At 37.3% G+C, this 24,311-nt stretch overlaps 1 protein-coding gene across 5 annotated transcripts in view; it reads right to left on the bottom strand.

Annotated features, from left to right (window-relative positions):
• The window catches only part of larp4b (La ribonucleoprotein 4B), an 87,675-nt gene that overhangs the window by 9,253 nt on the left and 54,111 nt on the right, over positions 1-24,311 (bottom strand). For all 5 annotated transcript variants that reach the window (XM_088643796.1, XM_088643793.1, XM_088643795.1 and 2 more), the window contains 10 exons: positions 22,230-22,366; positions 21,696-21,799; positions 19,227-19,337; positions 18,483-18,536; positions 17,910-18,119; positions 5,522-5,628; positions 4,977-5,228; positions 3,970-4,015; positions 3,309-3,473; positions 1,558-1,682 (listed from right to left, as the gene is read on the bottom strand). In XM_088643796.1, the coding sequence (XP_088499922.1) occupies positions 1,558-1,682; positions 3,309-3,473; positions 3,970-4,015; positions 4,977-5,228; positions 5,522-5,628; positions 17,910-18,119; positions 18,483-18,536; positions 19,227-19,337; positions 21,696-21,799; positions 22,230-22,366 (1,311 nt within the window). The remainder of the gene's footprint in view (positions 1-1,557; positions 1,683-3,308; positions 3,474-3,969; positions 4,016-4,976; positions 5,229-5,521; positions 5,629-17,909; positions 18,120-18,482; positions 18,537-19,226; positions 19,338-21,695; positions 21,800-22,229; positions 22,367-24,311) is intronic.

Genomic DNA, 24,311 nt, shown 5'->3' with positions numbered 1-24,311 from the left:
TGAGTTACAGCATCAGTTTAAACCTCCATATATGATTTCCTACTAAAGCACAACATTCCAATTTACCTCTGTTTAACTTTGCATCATGTCTCATCTTTTCTGTCAAAATCAATATCTTATCTACTGAAGATATATAATTCCCTTTTCCTCTCAGCAAAGGCAGATCTGTGACCTTTCCTTCAACTTTTTGTAATGGTATGTCATTAATACCACCCCAGTGGAATAGATGCATAAGCATATCACTTCTTATACGTTTAAACCTTTGAGGAAGTTAGTTACTAGTTTACCACTACTGAGAACTGCCTGCAGAGCACCACATTTTCAAATTTAAAAGTTCTTGTATAGACCGGATTTTCAACGAATAGTTTTTCTTGCAAGGATTTATTTGCTATCCTGAGTTTTTTTCCTGTTGTGGGGTGTACAGGCCGGTGATTGAGAAGGACATATGTACCTTTTCCTCAAAATGCAATGAAGGTTTTTGAAAATATCAAATCTGTATGCTGTCATTCACACATTCCTGTTATCACATCAGTGGTGTAGCTTGCAGTTGATAGCTCTTGATAATGCAGAAAAGAAGTATCTCTGTCCTTTTAAAATGACTTAATTTATCTTTTTTGCTGTGTTTAACAAAACCCCTAAAAATGTCTGTGGCAGAAGCTTATACATGCTAATTTCATCATATTTATATATTTCTAAAGTATTTCTAATTCTTCCTCAAATGACTCGGAAGCTTTGAGATCTGCACATTTTATTTCCTCGCATGCAGACCAGTGACAGGGATACAGGAGAGAAAATGCATGAAGTAATCTAATTCACTTTGTGGTGCTTTCTCTGTCCTCAAGCTGCTCATGAAAACCTCTGTTTTTCTTCCTTTTTTAGTCATTCACATGGTGCATGTGCTACCACACACGTCTTTAGAAACTGCTGCTAGTATTTCACCTTTTCTCATTCTGTCCACAACATGGAGTTTCAATTTGAACAAGAAATATTTGTCTTTTAAAGTCTAGTTTTGAAGCCCATTTCCGTCTTAGCGTCTAGTTCTAATGCCCACCAGATGTCTGAGAGTCAAACTGCATTATGGGGAAAATGGGAGCCAAAACCCTACTGTGTTATAATTGATTCTGTACTATAAAAGGTTACAATCGAAAAGAGTGGCAGTGTAACAAGTGAAAACAACCTACATTGTAAGCACAGGTCAATGGCATTATATAGCATTTCCAAAGCAGTGCATGACAGAAATGCTTAACTGCAGAAAGACAGCAATTTCTATCTATGTCAGCTTCTTGTAATTCTTACTTCACGCCTCCTTTCAAGTTTTTCTTGTTACTTCTCGTTTCAACAACATTCTGAGTAAAGAGTGATTTGAAATGTAATTCAATCATAAGGTCATTTATAAATTATTTAAGATGTGATGTAACATCTTCATATTAAAAGTTAGACAGCGTTAGGGTTTTTTCATTGATAAGAAATTACTTCATAATGAACAAAGCTGTAAGCGCTTTGTAGACAAACAGAGATTAAGTGACGATGTGTAAAGACAAAGTTACAGAATCTTACTCCGGAGACTGGGGAGGTGAAGGAGAGCCCTCAAAGCTCACTGGCAGTGGGGAAGTTGTAGGCAGTGATGGCTCTTTAGAGATTCCTGAAGGGATAGTGTTGGTAGTGGCATCAACATTTACATTCTGGAAAAAACAAAACAAAAATGGTTTATAAGGTGTTTTTATTTATAACAACACTACAAAAAGCCAATGTTCCATGAAAAGAATTAATATGAAGTTATCGAATCGAATCTCTCCTAAAATGTAATTCAGCCAATATCAGGATAAGTTCGTTCATAGGTCATTTGTAACAATTTTACTCCTGGGCAGGAAGCTGAAAAATGTCAACACAGAAAGGAGAACTAAAACAAAAATGGAATCTTTTGGAGACAGCCCATTACCCGTCTTGGTAAATTTCCTCTAAGGGTTGAAAGCATAGGTGCTGTGTCACTCTATTCTAAGTCTGAGACAAGACCTGTTATATCATTGCTACAGCACACCACTTATTGACTTAACAGGAGTAGATCAGTAGGTTTTCCATGTCTTCTGGTGCTACCGATTTAAAAAGACCTGCAAGTGCTATGCAAATGTATTCAATGATTAATACTTGCTGTCTACACTGTACTTCACACATTCAAAGCAAAAACAAAAAACAAAACATGGGCAAGAACGGCACCACTCCATTATGCAAAGCAAAAAAAAAACTTGCAGCTCTACCTGCTGCCAAACGTGGTTTCACTAATTGAGTTCATGGGTCTGAATATTTATACATTCAACATATTCGAGCATTGTCTCTTTAGTTTTTGCTTACATTTAGTCTAACTTGTTACCCTTAGAGGTGTATGTTACCCTAAGGAGTCTTCAGTTCCAACATTCAGGTGTTGAAAAAAATATTTTGTTGCAAATATATGGGTGCATCATTTTGTAATTTCAGAAAACAGGTTACCCCAGGAAGGGTCAGAATACTTTAGTGAAGCACTGTATAAGACTAACACAATTGAGCATGGAACTCTGATTACAGTTAAGACTTATTCAGCTTCTCAGAAAGTTATTTTTATTGTCTTATCCTGCGTGATGGAAAATAATAGAATGATTTGCATTCCCGTTTTGTTCAGAGCATTGTGAATATCAAGTCTCCTTCTGACCACTAGATGTACTAAGATCTTAATGTTTATGAGTATAGTCCTCTTTGTCACCAACATAGTAGCCGTCATAAAGGGACTCATGCCCAAACTTCAGTTAATATCTACATTAATTAAGTTCATATTACAATACCCTGTATTCCAGTTTACAGAATACTGCCAAAACTGGCCTCTTTCATTCTGATCCCACGTATGCCCAGGCTGGTACAACTTTGACAGCAGAATACTACTCAAACATAAGGGATGCATCTGTTTTACACTGGATCTCTGTGGTTAGATTCTGTTTTATCTACTAAACACATATGAAACAGACAAACTTTCAAGTTGCCTTTTTAGTCACAATATGCACTGCACTCCTTACATATGTGTGCTGAATATTTAAGAATAGAACATTTTAAATGCATAATGTCAAAACATGGATTTTGACACACAATTGTTTCTTTAAAAGTAAACTCTTACACTAGAGATGGAATTCCGTTTTCTTTAAAATCTTGAAACCAGTCAATCAATCTTGGAACTAATGCCATTTTCTCAAAAAGTCTTACGAGAACAACAAGTTGGTTTAAATCTGAAATAAGAGATTTGTTTTCAAAATGTAAATGGATGGTGGTTGTGGTGTCCCAGTTACCTTGTCTTTTGAAGTTCCTATCACAATATTTGACAGTCTGTTCCCAAACACATCCTTGGTTTTTAAGTGTCCTGCAGCACCAGGCAGAGGAGGGAAACTGGAAAGGCCCAACTCAAAGCTCGGAGAGGGAGGCTTCTGAGGTGGAGGAGACTGTGTTGGAACTCTCTGTGCAGACCAGAAACACATACAAGGACAGTGAGTGCACTGTACTGACTTTCATTTCCAGGAATAAAGTGATCATAAAATCAAAACCCAAACCAATTTGCAGTCCTAAAATAATTTAATTGAAACGGTTTTGCGTGTCAAGTTACGTAATGCAATGTTTATGACTGAATTGCAATGCTGCAATGAATAGTGCTTTCTTCAGCAATTTAGGGAAAATGAGCAAACTGCTACTGCAGTGAGAGAAGGTTTGTAGTTTCACAGTATCTGCTATTGTAGAAGAGTCAGAATAATTCCACTGTTCTCCAGCAAGTAGAAAGACAGGGGCAACTGACGTGATTTACAAAGACTATCTGAAATTGACAGCATTCAGTTATGCATCACATACCTGCCTACATTCTGCAGAAGTATCCGAATTAATCTTTTTACAATTGCTAATTTAATTCTGCAGTTTAATCAAATCCATTGATTTCTAATTTCACTTACACACTGCACTTACCGTAAATTTGTCCTCCCTTTTCTTCCTATATCCATATACATTTTTCCTTGAAAACAAACAAATCGTATGAGAAATTAGTTCTTAATGTCTTGGAAAAAATATTTTTCTTTTCATACTCTATATTCTGAATCACGGTTTTCAACCTCTTCAGTGTTACTGCTACAACATTCGTTCCAGGAGAGATGACAGCATTTCTGTCATGAGCTGTACATGATTCGTTGGGCCAATCGTAGCCATCCATCACTGTGCAGTGTCTGCAGGAGGGCTGGCACTGACTGGAGGACAAATGCTTCTCTCACTAACTACACCGCAAGTCCAGGGCAAGAGTGAACTAATAACACAGCCCAGACTGAAGGGTTCAGTCTGCACTGCCTGTGCTTTTATCAACAGAGCTTGACACTGGTGCTAATTAAATGTATATATGAAACAATACTGGATAAATTAAATATAACCAGAAATGAAACAATGTGCATACAGTTCAACACTAGCAAAAACAAATCAAGCTACTGATGTTTATTGATTGATAAAACAAGATATTGTCAAAATAGAGTGATAATTTGCTTTCTAAGACTTATACTAAAAAGTCAGATAAAAATACTTTTACATGACATGATCAAACTTACAGGAGCTTGTAAACAGTGCAGGATCCTGCCATATCAAAAAGAGTACACATAGTCTACACATAGTTCTGCTTTACCACGACACTGAAACTCCCACTGTACAAATATCATTGGGAATAAGATGGCTGCGTCAGACCTGAATGAAGCACTAGGCCAAGCAACCAGGTACAACTGTTTGCCTCTACTGCTTTGTGCTTTGTGTTCTGGCTGCTTCACGCCGTCAAAGCTCCCTATATTGACACGGACGTGTTCAGGGACATACATGTCAGAGTTTTAGATTTTCCGCTGAACACGTCATACAATATGCAAGCAAGCACACATACAGATCATTGTGTCAGGTACAAAAAAACTCATTTTTGCCAAGGAAGCAAATCAAATGCGCTTTACCTTCCCCTGCCCATGCTCGGTGAGCAGTCGGCACTAATAGGCTCTACCCGCCCTGTGCCAATGTCCCTCTTGGGGTAGCCCATACTGGTCTGTAACCGCGTCCTGTTCTGGCCAGGGGGCCGGGTCTGAGGGCTGCGCACACCGTTCAGAAGGCGTTCAGTGGGGAAGTTAAAAATAGTGGGACTGTCCAGGAGCCCTGATCCACGGTCTGCATTAGGTATAGCAGGTCGCAAATGAGGTTTACTTTGATTCCTATAAAAAAGATGAAGTTTTTAATCCTGTAAAAATTTACAACAGCACTGTTACTACAGCAAAAGAACGATAAAAGGATTTCCTTGTTTAGATTTCTATGCAACTACTGTTACAAGTTCTATGAGACGAAACATAACTCAAGTCCCGCCATTAAGAAACAGCTGCTTAATTGAATGCAGTGGGCCAGTATAAAACAGATTTAATTTCTGTTTTTCATCCCTCAAATAAGATTCATCCACAGAAATTCTGAAACATTGGAGAGCACAGTAATTTTAATAAAAAAATATACATACCTGTTCCTGGGAGAGTACTGCCTGACAGTCAAAGGAGATGTAGCCGGCTTGAAATTAGGAGATGTTGTAAAGCCATTTATAAATCCAGTATTGGGAAATGGTGCAACCTGTTTAAAAGAGAATATATTAAGCATCAAAAGCAACTGAACACTTAATAAATGATATAAACTTAAATGATATGGGTTTTGGATATTGACTCAGGGTCCACGTAGTCATTCTGATTAATTGAACATTCACTGATCTTGATGCATTTGAATGACCTTGTTGTGTAAGCACTAAATCACCTCATTAGCAAGAAATGATTGGTCATAGGTGAAAATGGGTGATTTAAACAGTTTAATGACAAGCCTGTTGAAAAAAGATAAACAAGAGAAAGGAATTAATTTACCCCCTTATCAAGACAAAAATTCCTTTGTGCCTAAGCAACACCATAGGTTGATTCACCAGCAACGGAGTATAAATCCACTTTAGCAAAGAATCAAGATTTGGCATGGACAACTGTGATGGACATCAGTGAGAGTAATGCAGACATGCAGGCCATGGATGCCCCCATTGAGTACTGGAGGGATGAGCTGAGAAGACATGTAGCATCTAGGGCTCAAAGACCAGTGAACAAGACAGCTGTGTGCAGCTTGAATTACTTCCAAGAGTAGTACCATTGCTTTGACTCCCACACTATACTGTGACTTGTGATTATTAGTTACCCTGTTGATGACAAATTTTAATTAGCAATATCCATTTACTTATGCCAAGTCAATAACAAATGGACTACTGAATAAGACATCAAGGTATTTGCTGCACAGAGTCTTTTCTCAGAAAACGTTGCAATTGTTCTTCTACTGCAAAAGCATCAAAGAGGCTAAGTTTAGATTTCTAACATTTGTAGAATGAGCACATATATCCAGAGAAAGCCTCTGAAAAAAATACACAGACCATTATATCAGATAATGCTTTGGTTTAAGTTGCAACATTTATCCTGAATGATTGTATAAAGAGTATGTATAAAATGTATAAATGCATATCTTTTATCTTCTAAAACCAACAAGACAGTTGTCATCTCAGTTACTGCTCTTTAGTCCACAGGCTATTTTTTAAATATAAAGTAACCATATCCTCAGATTTAAAAGTAGTAAAAGCAACAGAGATTTGTAGTTCTTAAAAGCAAACAATTAAGGTGAATACGAATAATTCAAGGAGCAATGTGTCCATAAGATTGTTTAGAAATTGCAGAAGCATTCAGTAGGGCAATGGGGTGGTTTGGACTTTGGACTCGGAGCCAGATAGCTGTGGGGTCAAATCCTAGTAGAGCCACAGCCATTGTACCCTTAAACAAGGGCACTTCACTCAAATTACTCCAGGAAGTGTTCTGCTTAACAAAGGAATGCTGAGCAGATGGTCATTGTAGATAACTATTTGTTCTTGACTTATCTGGTTAAATAAAAGATTAATTTAATTTTAAACATCCATGTTTCAAGATCCAGAAAACAATTTTAAAATATCTTTATATTGATCAAAATTCCATGTTAATAGCATATTTTCAGTATTTCAAGTATCTAGTACTACCAATGCTGCTGCTGAAGCTGGTCCTTCATTTCTCACCCAGAAACTAATTTCAGAAATATTTCATACATTACTTTTTAATCCTTTAAAGAATCATAATCAGAAAGAAAAGCTGATGTATTAAAAACTCATTAACACCAAGTCTGCTTGATGACTGTTAATGGAAATTAATCTTATATTTAGGCTGAATACATACCTTTGTCAAACACAGAAGCACTCATTTTATTGCATGCACTCAGAAATATGTCAAAATAACCATCTCGTAAGACAGACTACTTTCAAAATTTTAGGCCTGGGGCATGTCCCTGCCAAGTGACATTTTATATATATATTTTTTATTTTACACACATCATTTGAGCTTATTTTGTCATGTGAGGCAACACTGTCCTTATAAAGTTATCTTTTGTTAAAGAAAAATAATTAACACTCATTTTGGGATTGCTAAAATAGACATTTTAGTGTAAACCAAACCTGAGAGATTTTAAATCATTAGTTTCAACATAAACAGTTGAAGAGTAGTGTGTACAGGATTGTTTTTACTCATTTTCATCTTAAATAGCTTTATCTTAAAGATACACATACCATATATCCAACTTTCCCTAGAACATACTATTACAATTCAGTTAAATAACCATCTCAATGCAAATAACCTCTTCAAACCCCTTCAATCTGGTTTCCGACAACTTCACAGCACAGAAACTGCCCTTATTAAAGTCACAATCGTCTCATGGCTTCTGATTCTGATTGTTCTAGACCTCAATGCGGCATTTGACACTGTTAACCATGATATCTTACTTTCTCATCTTGAGACTTTGTGTGTCTGATACTGCTCTTAAATTATTTAAGTCTTACCTCAGTGAATGCTGTCACTTTGTCTCTCTTGGCAGCTTTAGCTCTGAAACGAGTCTCCTTAAATCTGGTGTTCCTCATGGCTCAATACTGGGCCTCCTACTTTTCAGTATTTACAGTACATGTTCCAACTTGGGCAGTTATTAAGATCACATGGTCTAAATGATCATTGCTATTCTGATACATCCACTCTAAACCTGTCACTGATGTGGCTGTCTATGCTCTCTCTAATTGCATCTTGACACAAAAACGTGAATAACTCAAAAGACTGAAGTCATGCTTATTGGCACTCCACATAAACTAAATATAATATAATCTAAAGGCAGTGCAGTTACCCTGTCTGTGGATGGTACGATACTTGAGTTTCAGTCAAAATTGAAGAACTTTGGAGTGACATTTGATCCAGGCTTGACGTTTGATCTATATGTGAAAAATATTTTCAAAAGATCTTTCTTCCTACTCAGCAATATTGCCAGTCTACATCCTATGTTGTTGCTAACTGTTGCTTAAAAGCTGGTCAGCACTTTCGTCTTCTCTCAAATTGCCCGAATTGACTGCTGTAATGCTCTACTCGGTGGGGTATCTAAATCCACTTTGAACAAACTATAGTATGTCCAGAATCCTGACCAGGTCTAGAACAAGTGATCACATTATTTCTACCCTGAAGTCTTTGACTGGCTTCCTATTAAGTTTTATGTCAACTTCGAAATCCTCATGGCTCTGCATGGCTTAGCAGCTCAGCATCTGTCTGAGCCACTATCAGTCCCATTCCCCATCAAACAGCCTTCATTCCTCAAAATCTGGTCTCCTATCTGTCCCCCTAGCCCATCTACACTCTGTGGGTGACAGGGTCTTCTCCTGCTATGCCCAAAAGCTCTGGAACTTTGTCCCAAAGGATATCCGAGTCACCTTCCCTGAGCTGTTTCAAATTAAGACCCAAAACCTTTTTTTGGAAGGGCTTTTACTTAACCTGTTCTGTGTGCCCCTTTGCTCCTACTGTATTCCATTACCCCTTCCACTACCCCCTCTCATTTGTACTTTCATTGTGTGTGTTTTTAATGTATTTTTCTTTTGCTTTGTTTTACTGTAAAGTGCTTTGACAATCCATGTTTAAAGGCACTATATAAGAAATAGTTTATTACTTATATGAAATACTTTTATACTTTTAACAAAAGATGTTTCATCAACAGTAAGAATATTAGAAGGGCCCATAAATTCTTTCACTTGGATCTTGTAACTATGGTTCTTGGTGGAGAAAAAGCATTGGTTTCTAAACTGAAAGGAAAGGGAAGTCAAGAAGAATTTAATATGGCTTACTTAATAATCAGCGTTCAATGACATGCTACACGGAAAAACAGCAAATAACATAACTGGTGAAATTCCCATAAAAGCTTGGTGTTTTAAAAATGTTTCAAAAGACAAACATACAACTCTAAATGGTTTCAAACCATATTAAAGTGAGAGCATTTCCGACACTATTATATTCACAAGTGTGCCATGTCAAAATGACTGGTTGTATGATATGGTATTGACTACTTAAAACATCAACTAGGGGCACAGGCCTCTCGCTTCCCAGATTTTGGAACTCCTTCAGTATCAATAAAACTGAAGGAAAAATATTTCTGCTCTGAACTCCCTGCTGGGTGCTTGAGGTAAGCAGTTAAAATGTCTCAAATCAGGGATAATGCAGTCATTCAACCCATGTTTCACATGTAAAAAACTAAAATTGATGTAAAATAACATTTTTTATTTTCACTTTAAATAATTAGCTGCCTTAAGGAAACATTGTAAAAATCTACACATTTAATTAAAGTCACAGCAACATTATAGAGTACATTGCTACTGCAAAACAGCTTGTGAACAGCACCCAAAACAATGCCATGATCCTGACAACACATTTCAATTTAAGGACAAAAATCTCTTCAGGTGACAATCAAAAATAAAATTCTCTTAATACTAAATCATATTTTCAAGATGATATCAAAGTGTCCAGAAACCTACTTTTTCACCCTTTTGTATAGAAAATGGTGATTACATTTGGTAATTGAAGGTAAAACAATTTGACCTGTCCTTAAACTGCTACTTGTTTGTCAAATTTAGAATCACCAATTTTTTGTTTAATCACCCATTTTGAAATTGTGTTTTCTGGTCTTACAGCCAGCTTGGGGAGAAAGCAAAAGTGAAAGCAGACTCCTCTGACCCAACATTTATTTTTTGGTACATCAACAGCTACACTGCTGCATACAAAAGGGTTGGGTGCTGACTGGAGAATGGATGCATCGCTCATTAACAGCACCAGAAGCACCTAGTACATCACAGAGGTCATTGACTAGCCAGCAGTTGAGAGTGCAATGGTTAATTAATCCCATTCTACTGTAGGTGGCATTGAGCTGAATGCTTCTTCTTGTGGAATCCTGGTCACACAAGGCTACTAACATGACCAAAACATGAACCCACAATGCCTGGATCACGGAGCTTAACCTCAGACCTTCAACCAAACATTACCACTTCTGGAAAAAAAAACTAAACTGACCTAGAGGTATCAATAAGCCAGCAGCCATATCACCCTGCAAACTCACAACTGGCAACCCACTGAAGCTAAGCAGGTATGAGCCTGGTCAGTACCTGGATGAGAGACCTCCTGGGAAAAACTAAGGTTGCTGCTGGAAGAGGTGTTAGTGGGGCCAGCAGGGGGCGCTCACCCTGTGGTCCATGTGGGTCCTAATGCCCCAGTAGAGTGACGGGGACACTATACAGTAAACAGGCGCCGTCCTTAGGATGAGACGTAAAACCGAGGTCCTGACTCTCTGTGGTCATTAAAAATCCCAGGGCGTTTCTTGAAAAGAGTAGGAGTGTAACCCCGGCGTCCTGGCCACATTTCCCATTGGCCGTTACCAATCTCGTCCCAATAATAATCACCATCTATGAATTGGCTTCATTACCCTGCTCTCCTCCCCACACCACCAATGTGTGGTGAGCGTTCTGGCGCACTATGGCTGCCGTTGCATCATCCAGGTGGATGCTGCACATTGGTGGTGGTGGAGGGGAGTCCCCATTACCTGTAAAGCACTTTGAGTGGAGTGTCCAGAAAAACGCTATATAAGTGTAAGCAATTATTAATTATAATTAAGAACCATGCAATAGCAAAAAAAAAGCTGTCATGATCATAAAAATTAACATTTATAACTGGAAAAACACTATCCCAGACTCAAGACTACAGTTTCCTACTATAGAATTATACTCCGTTTTTACATGGTAGTGAGGTTCCTTACATAGCGCGTATTATCAGAACACCCCCAACCCCACATAGACCCTCCTATTCCCCTCCCTTAAACAACTCCAAATCTGTCACTTATCTTGACTTTCCCCTACATATGTTTTTCATTCCCTCTTCGTACTAGTTTTCGGTTTACAAGCCATATTGATGGTGATGCCGCACGATAAAAAATTTAGGCTCTGTAACTAGTTGCCGAAGTGTAGCTCAGGTGTGTGACATGCCAGCTTTGAATTCGTGAAATTTTCTGCATTATTTCATTTATTCTTTGGTTGACAACCACGCATACATGAATTCTTGTAAAAACTGTGTAAAACCTGAGTCTAGTGTACTGCAAAAGATCATTTTTATACATCAATATAGTACAGTTCATAATGAGCATTTAAGAAAATATACTTCCTACATTATGCATTTAGACTTGAACGTTGTTGTACACAGTACCAGTAAAAAATGAAAATGAAATATTGTTGCTGCGAACGAAACGTTGGCGCTTCAGTTGGCACTTTTCTAACAAAAAGATTTGTTAAGCCCTTTGCTAAAAATCCAAAGTAGGCTGCCAAGAGAAAAAAAAGTGCAAAAAGTTGCGTTTAAAGCTGCGTTTAAAATAACGAATTAGACTACTTGAATCACTGGGTTTCTGCGGGGAGATGAACACAAACTGCCACAGTATTGCGAGCACAAGCAGGTGCTCATTCCCATTGTAAAGCACATATGGTGGGAATGTGACTTTTCAGAAAAGGTGTGCTGATTTCTACTTTTGGGCGAAAATATAATTTTTAAAATAAAATAATTTTCAGATAATGTAGCTGAAGAATTATTTGTAGAACATTTTTAAAGTAGCACTATATGTTTGTTGTGAATGAGAAGCCATTTATATTAATTATTGGATGCCCCTTAACGTACTACTGTTTGACAAATTGACATTTCGTTTTCAATTTTACGTTTAGAAATTTCTAGTGTTTAAAACGTAATTATTTCTCTCGCCAAAAAATGTCAATGCCTCTATATTAAATTAGCTTTTATACCAGTCTAACTTTACTTCTGCTTTGAACGACCAGCGCTACAATCTTAAATTTGTTTCAAGGGCTGTCAGTCATCAAGACCTGTGCTGACCGCAGTTTTCATCTGCTATTGCATCGGTCATTCAAAGCACCTACCGTACTTTGAAGTTAGTGGGTAAACGAAGGAGAAAAAAGATGGTGGACAGCGACATTAACTTCGGCTGGTGCTATGTTAGACATCTTGTGATGTCCTGTTGTTGTGTGAAACCGTGCTCTTTAACGGACAGTCGCATGCGACGCTCATCCTGCACCTTTCAAGAAATGCTGAAAGACGTTTCAACAGCAACGGTGGTGACAGGGACTGAAAGTCCACGTAGAGCTACTGAAGACAGCAAAGTAAACACTTGCTGTTTCCTGCAAAAGTAAAAGAACAGAAACAGCATTACACTGATTGAGCACTGATGATGCTATAAGAAGAAACGTGCTGGAAATGCCTCTCACAGTAAAAGACCACCAGGACTGCCAAGTTACCACTACATTCGGACTCTAGTCATCAAATAACGAATGCTGTCTTCTAATATGTTTTGACAAGCTGAGGCTGTTGCAAAATGAGTAGATTTCTGAAGTACAGTAAGGGTGAACTCCTTTTTGCATACTTTATCAAGATATCTTCATCCTCTACAGTCACCTTGCTTTCTTCAAAGTTACACAGAAGGGGAGGGGCTGATCTAAAAATAATGAGCTCAAGTCCATAACACTGCTGTTAAGCAGTGTTGTTCTTGCGTTGTAGTTTTAAGCTTTAAAAATCACCGTAGGAGACATACAGTACAATAGTGTCTGCATTTTAATTGTATAATCTTGCATTGACTCATATTTTAGATGCATCATACAAAATACAGTATAAAGCGTATTAATTGCCTTGTTTAAAGTCACCAGCCAAATGACTGGAAGATGAGAATATTAATTGCGGTTATAAACAAATATTCAATGGGAGTGGTGATAATTTGTTTTTGTCTTGTGTTACTCAGAGGTGTAAAAAGTCAGTTAAAGCTGATAAAAGTCATAGCCAAACAACTGCTTTATAATGTGGGAGCACTGAATTCTGTTTTTAAAATTACAATTCAAATAAAAAAAAAATTAAATTTAAGATTTAAACTCAAAGGTGTGCTAGCATGCGACTATCTCGGCACAAAAAAGAACAATTGCAAACTAAAAAGTCACGTTTCCCCAACAGATGCGACGACTGATTCCAGGATTTCACAAAAGAGCGAGCTTAATTAAACCTTTTAGCAGTTGTCCTCTTGTAGTGATTAAGTTTATGTAAATTTATTTTATGAAGCTTAATTTTTAAATTACGTTAACTGAACTTCTATTACATTGCAACAGAGAAGCCAGTAAGAATGACTTTTGATTTAGTTTATACAATGTTGGTCATACACAATTCACTACCTATTTCCTAAAGAGTCGCAATTATACAACCTATTAATTGAAAACACGACTAATAGCCAGCAGCAGCCATATCACCCTGCAACTCACAACTGGCAACCCACGGAAGCTAAGCAGGTGTGAGCCTGGTCAGTACCTGGATGGGAGACCTCCTGGGAAAAACTAAGGTTGCTGCTGGAAGAGGCGTTAGTGGGGCCAGCAGGGGGCGCTCACCCTGCGGCTCATGTGGGTCCTAATGCCCCAGTGTAGTGACGGGGACACTATACTGTAAACAGGCGCCGTCCTTCGGATGGGACGTAAAACCGAGGTCCTGACTCTCTGTGGTCATTAAAAATCCCAGGGCGTTTCTTGAAAAGAGAAGGAGCCACATTTCCCATTGGCCCTTTCCAATCATGGCCTCCTAATAATTTCCCATTGGCCCTTTCCAATCATGGCCTCCTAATAATTTCCCATTGGCCCTTTCCAATCATGGCCTCCTAATAATCCCCATCTATGAACTGGCTTCATTACTCTGCTCTCTGATGTGATAGCTGATGTGTGGTGAGCGTTCTGGCGCACTATGGCTGCCGTCGCATCATCCAGGTGGATGCTGCACATTGGTGGTGGTGGAGGGGAGTCCCCATTACCTGTAAAGCGCTTTGAGTGGAGAGTCCAGAAAAAGCACTATATAAGTGTAAGCAATTATTAATTATTATTATTATAATAAATTATAGCACACAGCAAGAATGCATTGCTCAAACCAAACTTACTACTGTTTGCTCGCCACTATGCTGTCAATTTGTTAATTAACTTCCAAGCTGTAATCCAAGCAGACTGACATTCTTAAAAGAAACTCCAGATATGAAGGTTACACTGTACATTCAATACAGGGACCAGAAGAGAAAAATAACTGCAAGTGCTTTCAAGACACACAAGGAATGACATGACGTTTGGGGTGTACTGGAGAAAAATAGAAATCACACTACATGTTGGTTTACTGGGTACTTTCAAAAATTGGCTTGATGAAAGTCTTGGAAGCAAAATACCACAATCATGCAAATGAAACGGACTGGATGGTTTTAATTAGATGGTTGTTCAGTATGAATAAAAGTATAAAATGTACCACGGTAAAGGTAATGCATTATTAACTCCCAGGCATAATTACCCTTAATTATCTCCCATTCAAAAATATACAGCTATTCTTTAAACAGGAAATGTTGCAGAGTGATATTTTGAAATATCGAAAATATTTATGGTAGGCTCATTCCCAAAATGTTGGAAGGATGAACAACAAAACCCGAGTGGAAAAGAGCTCTGTTACCACCAGTGTGCAGTTCATGAACTCACAAACACTACAAGAAACAGAAAACATAAACTTCATAAAAGGACAATCTTTATCTTTGGGACTTTACAGACTCGAGGCAGGGAAGGAATTCAGTCTTGAAAAACATATTTTCCCTGAAGTGGAAGAAGGCATAAAAAAAAGCATCAGATAGGATTCATTTGTTGACTGTTTGTCTGAGATTTGCTTACATTTAGGTTAATCCAGTCTGCTCCTTGCTAAAAACAAACGTTGATATCTGTGTGATTACATACAATGCCAGAGAAACTGTACGCAATTTCACATTCCAAGCTGCTTTTATTAGTCACACTGGTTATGCCTAAGCTATGTACTCCATTGTTTCCAAATCTAAAAGGGAGTACAAAGTGATACATTTCATAATCCCTCATCATTTATAAGCAGCACATGTTTAAGAGGTGCACACTGTAAAATGATTTAACCTCACATCAGCCTTACAATAAAGAGAAAAACAAAAAGTACAAAAATGGTTTATGCAGTCACAGATAAAAGAAGAAAACAAAAAAAAAAGAAACCTTCAGCCTTTTCATACAGTACACAAGAGCCTAGTATTTGCTCCATGAAATCTCATGGGCGTAAACATGAATGCAGATAGAGGATAACAAGCCTATCTGTTCATTTACTTGCCTTCAAGCAGCACCAACAATATTATAATAACACACTGATTACGTCCATGGAAGCTAACAGAAGAAAGGAAAAGAAATCTTAGAGCCTGTTTTTTCCCCAGAAATCATCATCTCTTAAAACAACTTCATACCACAACAATCTAATACACTGATGCAATCAATTTTCTTGTTTTTCCCCCCCACTCTTAACATCAGAATTCAAGCAATCTTGTCATTTCCTTGGCCCCAAAACCTACAGGTATTATCTCTTTGATAGAAACGCAGAACTTAGATTCAAGTCTGCTCAGTAATTATTGACTAATAATAATAATAATAATAATAATAATAATAATAATAATAACATTGACTAACTCGCTATTTTTCCAACAATGGTTGGTGCTATTCAGTAACACCATCTAGAAAACTGTATGAACCATTTCATTTGAGGTTCAGACTGATGCACAGTACTGAAACAACTCTTATTGTGGTTACTGATGATTTACTGCTGACTTTTTTATTCATTCTTGCCTTGGACCTCAGTGCTGTCTTTGTTACTTCTAACTACCCTATCAAGCTGAATAGAGCAGTGTTGTTGGTACTATTGGAACTGCTTTTTGTCGTGGTTTTAATCATATCTAAATTGCCTTGCAATGCATTCCGTGGAAATTGCAAATTTACACTTTTGGTGTTTTTAATAAAAATGTGAATGTTCAAAATGTTCAGAAGTGTTCAAAGTGGACACTTAGGTTTTAAGAAAAATGTGAGATACATTTGTAGTTCAATAAAATGGGGCATCATTGGAGGGGAGTGAATACTTTTCCAAGGCACAGCAAGTTATAGAAAACGTGCTGAAAAATTGGATATTATTCATCCTTGATAAGGTTGGATATCTCTGCAGTGCTTAAACCCATTCATTATACTATCAATTGTTTCCACAGACTGAAGACAATTTGTAAATCAGACTTCATTTCTATAAGAACATAAAACATTCTGAGAACATGCTTTATGTTCACGACACCCACAATTAATCAAGTACTATCAGCTCTGTCCCCAAAAAAACCTGGAAAAAAAAAAAGTTATGTTCATTAGCTCTCCTAAACTTGGGAAATGTTACGGCTTCAATGTGACCAATGATGGTGCTGGAATCCGTACAAGTACGAGTCTGGAATCTTGGAATCATCTCTGCTCAATTTCTTGCATGTGAAGTATATGCTTGCACCAGTGTAGCTTTTTCCCCCCATTTAAAGCAGCTGTTATTGATTCGTGTCTCTCCCAGTGAGATGTAGAGAAGGCAATGCATTCTTCTGTTGTTTCCAGGTTTGATTATGGTTTGGTGCTTGCAGTTGGATCCAAACTAGATCTTAAGTTGCAATATGAACTTGGCTGCTCAGAATTGAATTAATACTAAAATGAGGTGGTCCTGAATAGATCTGCTTGTAAAAGCTCTTGCTCGAGTGCAAGATGAGCTGTCTCACCCGGGTGATTGAAGTTGTGATACCTCCACGCAGTGGTACACAAATGGCTGAGTGCCACAGAGGGCAGGGTGGGATTGGTTGGCTAGGGCTCTCAGGTCCCAGGAAAACAGCAAATGCCGGCAGTTTTCTGGGCGTGGTTTGGTCTGCAGTGCTGTGAATGAATTCCCCCTCCTCCAGGAGGTGCTGAACTTACTGCAAAGCCTGTGAATGTGTGACATTAGTGGCACGGAGGTGGGCGGTCCACAGGAGTCTGCCTGCACTTCCTCGTTCCACCCTGTGCTGTTCTGTTGCGGGGATCAGAGCTCAAAGCCGAGATGTGAAAACCAGACAGGCGGCTATTCCTTTTTAAGTCATTAACAAAAAAAAGAACTGGTGATGCTGGATGACCATCGCTGTCAAGCTATGTTTAGGATCCTCATGGAGTTTAAATTCAAAACACTCCTACTCACCTTTTTGGGTTCTCATGGTCGAGCTCCTGACTACACCAAGCAAAACGTGGCTCCAAACCTTAAGACTTCTGTTCAATTGCTCCAACACTGTGGAATGATCTCTTTTCCCATAACAGGTCTTTCACCTCAGTAAGCACTTGCAAATTCTGCCTTAAATCTTACCTTCATCCAGCAGCTTCTGTTTAATTTACTGCATCAAATGATGTATACATGTGTTTCTATTGTTATTGCTTCCGTTTTGTGTCACTAGAAAACACCCTGAAATGCCGTCATTGAGTGTGGCACACAAAGATGCAAAATATTTAGCTTGAGAAACAAAATCTCATATCATTTCAAAACTAACATTACTCCAGGATCAGCTTACCAAAGTACAAAGTACTTTTCACTCACCAATGCCGGATCTAGGAAACTGTGCGTTGTTGACCATGTCTGTGGAGTAATCAGGCTGTACAGTGGAAACTGCTGCTGAGGGCTGTACACTGGAGGTATGTAAAATGAAGTCGTATAGCGTTGTTGAGCGTAAAGATTCACATCCAGTGGTCTGTAGCCATTCTTTGGCAAAAAAGTGTTGATGGCGATTGCCTTTGCTTTGATCCTTGCCTGAATGGGAAAAAAGAAAGGAACTTTTATTCCATTTCTTAAATTGTAGTTATGCACTCAGACCCAATGGTCTCAACCAACTAAGGGATACCATATAGGCAAATCTGGTCACAATCAAAGACACTGTCCAGGGCTATTTTATGCCGAAATGAGGTGTTTTATGGTTGAGCCACCCTGCAGACTGTAATCATAATTATCACTCTAATTAATTCACTCATACAAGCTTATTCAGATGTTATTAACCCAAAATAATATACCTTACATTGCAAGATTTCTTTAAGCAAAGGAAAGACTAAAAGGAAAACAAAACAAATATTATATAAAGGAATACTGAATGGTGATTTTCATGTTACTACACTTTACCTTGATGGGCTTTCCTTGAAAGGTTTTTACTTCTTCTCGAAGATACTTGTAAGCCTTAAAATGTAAAGATGATAATTATTTCATTAATCCTGACAGAAAATGTTTCTGCTTAAGCCAGCTGATTGTCTATAAGATGTCAATAAGTTACATTTTAACACTGTGTATTGCATGTATTATAAACTGACATATGTAAAACATAGCAATATAGGTATCATTTCTAAGTGCCCATCTGGGTTGCAAATGGTTAATAACAGGGATAAATTGCATAATGTGATTCTTCCGTAGTTTTTTTTCCCCAATTTTCAAGTGTACATCTTAGAATAATTCAAATCACCATCTTAAATTTGTTTTAAGCCAACCTTGATGCACACTCTATCATCTTAGAGCAGTGAGTTTGTTCAAGGTTTTAATCCTTCAAAGTGCCTTACCCTTAAATAACAAATCAAATTTTCTGAGATCTACTTCCTTGCTTTTGCATATTACATTAGTGCCAAAGAAAATTAATTAGATATACATACTACATAATGGATATGCTGTTATGATTTTTGCAGGTACCAGATGTTATAAATTGTCAAACATTCAAAACTTCTCAATTTAAATAAAGAACATAAGTGAAACCACTTCGATTAAAAGGCTAGTATCGGTTTCAGATACTAAAAGTAGACTTTGAAAAAAGGTAACCCTAAACTAAATGGCAATAATAGCACTGAATGCAATTCCAGACTAGTAATGGGAAGAGCTAACCTGTTGTGCATCAGCTTCAGATTCAAAAGTAATGAACCAGTTGTCATTGTAGGCAAACTCGCAATGGATGAATTTGGGCAAGTTCTCACCCTTAAAGAGAGATTCCACCTCCTGTCAAAACAGATATTAACATGAGAGTTAACATGGGAAGGTATCACTCTAACAGTCAATAAAGACACTCAGTTCTAGTGGGAGACATATCAACTTTGACTTTTGTAAAATACCGCGTGTGTGAGCAAAAAAAAATCAAATAAATGCCCTTAAAACACATTCAATCCTTGCAAGCACAAAGATTCCTAGCATAATTTGTAGCTTATCATTCATTTTACACAGAAGTTTGCCTGGATGAAATCCTTTGTTTCGCCAGATGCTCCAGATCTGATTAAGAATTAATTACACTGGGATTTACAGTTCTCATTCCATAATGCAATAGAGAATCTAACAAGGACCAGCTCCTACAATTAATCGTGAGCTCTGTAGAGGTGGTGACTAGCAGCTACGGCAGGCTGGCAGACTTCAGTTCTGTTAGTATGTGGGCATCCAACTGGATTATACATGTACACTAGCAAATATTACTTAAGAATTGAGGAAGCTGATTGTAATTGGTTGATGTAAAACCACATTTCACCCAGAGACCTGTATGATGGTTCTTTCTATTCTTTAGGCTATATGAGGAAAAAATTCCTAGGCATGACTTTTCCATATGGGGTCTACTCCAAGCCACATAGATGTATGCTGATACAAAGCCAAAGGAAAAGCAAAAAGGATAGCAGCCAGTACATGTAGAGACAGAAATGGAAGCTACAGTAAAATCACAGGTGACAGGATTAATATAATACATATTCAAAACTGCCTAGAGCTGTACAGCTGCCAACACAAAACCCAACAGCTCTCTAGTGCCCTCTGCTAGGGAGGCAAGCATAATGTCTCATCCTACACGTCTCGTCTCTTAAATGCAACATGCTTGATTGCAGTTCTCGAGATCTCATCTGCACATCTGTGAAACGATCAATGCTGAGAAATAACTATGTTATGTAAAAGCTACAGGAATATGAAAACAGATGTGTATTAATATGTAAACTTGTTTCTGTATTGCATCCATCTGTCTTTAAGTCTATGGAATGTCAAATTAAAGTGGTAAAGCTCACACTGCTAGCAGATGCACCCTGAAATAGATCAAGACAGGTGTGGGCAGGTTGAGCAATCAACTGCTGAGCTGCCAATGTCTGGCAGAGCCCACTTAATACACTAAGAGCCTGACAAGACAGTTTGGGAAACTATTTTTCTTGTCCATTTAATTGAAGGGGAGGGGAATGCCTCCATCTCATTTTGCTGGTTTATATGGGAGAATATTTTCTCATGTTAATATTTTTTCTGTTCAGAATGATTCAACAGACAGTCATTCGGGGGCTGTGGGCTGTGATAAAATCCTAGAAAACATGCAAAAGGCATGAAAATCTTACAGAAACCATACCACTAAAGCTCAAGAGCATAGACCTGGGTCTATGCAAATGCACCCAAAGAAACAAGCAAGAGATATCCAGCACAAGGTACAAAATAATTTTCAGAAAACCTGCAATTGCTTTCACTGCAATGAAACAGGACAATTGCTGCATCAGCTGGGATGAACTAAGGGTATACTAACATAGCAGTGGTTGCCACTGATTTAGAGTTGCTGTCCAATTACTACACTCGACAAACAAGTCATAGCTACATCACATGTGAACAGCAACAGAGAAAGACCACAGAGAAATTCTCACTCACTGCAACTAATTTAATTTGCTTAAAAAACAAGATGAAGAACTGAGTTGAGGAATAAAAGTCTTGGTTGAGCCCTACCCTCAGAAATTATGTACATGAGTGGACAGAGTTAGTCTGAAGCGCTGAAAGAAGCTGTAGCTAAATACTGCAAAGGATACTACCAGACGTTATTGTTCTTTGAGACCAGAATTAAGAGTGATATTTTTTAGCTTCTTGACTTCATGGTAATTTTGAAGAACTACAAAACCCAGCCAACATAAAGCTCTTATAACTAAGAACCTCATATCTTAAGATTGTAACATACAGATATTTAATTACGCTTGTAATACCAGAAAATTCAATGCAAAAGATCAACTATAACAAAAATCTATATTATACTGCACGGAAATAGTCTATCTAAGGGTGAAGAGTTATTAATGAATCTCACTAAAAAATACACCTTTTTGAAAGTATTTGTAGTCAGTTGATAAAAGAGATCTTTACATAGCAATGTATGTTAATGTATGTATGAACTTTGATAAAGAAAAAGGAGCATACATTTAGAAATTTACTAGCAGATAGAGACTTGAAAATTGACAGCTAAAGAAATGGGACATGACTATTTTGTGAAACAGCAAAAAAATGGAACGTATAAGCTTGAAAACCTCTGATATTCCAGTTTGTTTAAAAAAAAAACAAGGTTGAAAAACACTGTAAAAATGAACTTACTTCCAGTGGAGTGGACTCGGGGACTTCTCGAAGAATAACAATGCAGCGATTCTGGTTTGGTCTGACCTTTTCACCTTTTTCATCCACTTGAACTAGAGGCAAGGCTACAAAAAATCATAATGTCAGTGATTCACAGCACTACCATTATGCAATCACACTGTAGGACATAATGTGTTTTTGTACGACATTCAAACTCTTGCATGTAAAAGTCTCCAAAGATTTAATCTTTACACACAGTGTAATGTTAAGAAATAAATGGAAGAATAATGCTCCTGTTCACACAGAAACCATAATTATTTCTAAAAGACTTTTTGCATTATTTATTATAATCAAAAATGAAAAACTAAATATTTCAATGTACACTGTATACAATGTTTTACGTTTATGCAATTAATACTTTTTCCTACACGATTTATATTTGCTTTACTATATAAATATCAAGTACACAAAAAAGTAGCTGTAAAGGTTTTGAACCAATGATGTTCAGAAATCTTTTAAAATGCTTAATGACTAGGAAAAAAAAACTAAACTTACATCTCAAGACATCGACAATTAAATCCATATCAGTGCTGAGTTTCTTGACATGGTCGAGGTTTGCTACAGTCATTATTGGCACGTACTGGTCACTGTCCATTTGAGAGATTAGGTACATGTCACTAGCAAGGTTTTCTCTAAAATCAAAAGAAAAACAGAATTCATGACACTCCCTACAAGCCTTGCCTAAGCCTCCCACCAACAAATTCTTTGTAGTTAAGAAATAAAGTGTGCATTTAGCAAACAACTCCCACATAAACCAAAGAACTAATGAATGAGTATTGTGTTCCAGCCTGATGTTGCAGTTTGCATATCCCATAGATCAGATTTTTCCTAAGATATTTACAACTTGCCAAATAAGAGTGGATAGAAACAAATGAATACCCAACTGTTTGTGTACAAGTACTCTAATACACATCATTAGCACTGTCAGGACCATAAGCAAGCACCATAAGAAAGGCATATTTTTATCTTGTAAGTGTATAACAAGAATCAAAAATGGAAACTGAGATTAACAGGTTATATAAGGGAGATATATATAGACTAGACTAAAAGCAAGTTTGCACAAATAAGTACAGCTCATTATGGAAAATGTTAACACTAATTTATTTCTCAGAACATTAATATGTGGTATTTGAGCCCATACAAAGATTGAGGTCTTGTTTTCCTTCTCACAGAGAATGATGGACTGTGGAATACTGTTCCAAATATTCCATATCACTCAAATTCCAAAGAGATTTTCACTGTTTGGCTGTAAGCCTAGGGTCATGCTAAAAGATGAGTCTCATTCTGTAGGGATTCATTCCTGAGGGAATGGCATGGTGAATCACAATCTGCCTAAATCCGTTGCCAGTCAGGATACCTTGAATTTTAAGCAAAACCTTGTAATGACCAAACCCTGTACTTTACTATTTATATAAACTGTTATGCCCCTATCCAGCCTGTATTAAAACAGATCTTTTTATTTTATATCATGTTATACTTGTATTATGTGCTAGATATTTAGAACACTGTTTTAGTCATTATATTAACAAACAATAATGTAGTTCTGGAATTAGTCCTGAGAAGAGGAACCAGATACATAACTGAACTTAAAGGAACCTTTTATACTGACACTGAACTGTTTTAGTACTCAGAGAAGAATTACTGTATGAAGGGAAGTGACTAAAGCAAGTAAAATCATTAATGACCCTGAGCAAAGCCAACCCAACAAACTTCTTTAGAATCAATTAAAATTCAAAAGTGGAAATTAAAGACAGGTGCATTTAAAACCAAGAAATGCAGGTACTTTGTTATACAAATGTTGAAGGAATCTAGAATAAACTACCCAACCATGTTGTCAAAGCTTATATCCTGGCTAATCCTGGCTTTCAAAAAAGACGAATGGATGATATCTTCATATTAATTAATAACACCAAACGAGCTGGATGGAGTAAGCAAACTCGTGTTCTTTGTAACCTCCCACACTGTTAATAGGATAGCAAAAGAAAAAGTGCCTTACTACAGGTACAACAATCACACTTCTGCTTTCTTTTTAGAGCTGCTCTATTGCAGCTTTTCAGATATTGATTTCACAACACATCACAAATATCTACTAAAATTTAGTAATAAGGTCAAGAATAATAGAAAAGGTAAAAAGACTTTGCTTCCAATACTAATAAATAATTTTCCCCAAAGTACAACTATTATTTCTGGCACTTAAGTCTCTATACACTTTGCTTATTTAGGTTAGTACTGCTAATTTGGTGATTTAATAACACGTCATGAGATTCTTCCATACAGACAACATTCTAAGATTGTCACTCTAAACGCAGGTTGAGATTTTTTTGTGCAAGAGAATACAGAACAGACTGCTCATTCAGCTCTGGAGAACCACACTATAACTAAAGCATAGTACCTACTTTTCCATTTAAACACTTCCATTTTGTATAAACCTGTATAAAAGCACACTGCCAATGGCTAAACATACATCAGCACAACCTCCTCTTTTACTACACCTGAAAATGTGCTGATTCTAACTGTTACACTGACTTTTGCAAAACAGATATCAACTATATGCAATAATTATTATATGCAATAATA

The sequence above is a fragment of the Lepisosteus platostomus genome, chromosome 8 (assembly GCF_059453375.1).
Source record: "Lepisosteus platostomus isolate fLepPlt1 chromosome 8, fLepPlt1.hap1, whole genome shotgun sequence".
NCBI classification, from domain to species: Eukaryota; Metazoa; Chordata; class Actinopteri; order Semionotiformes; family Lepisosteidae; genus Lepisosteus; species Lepisosteus platostomus.
The sequence above is the reverse complement of the archived record's forward strand: the minus strand, read 5'-3'. Positions and strand labels throughout refer to the sequence as shown.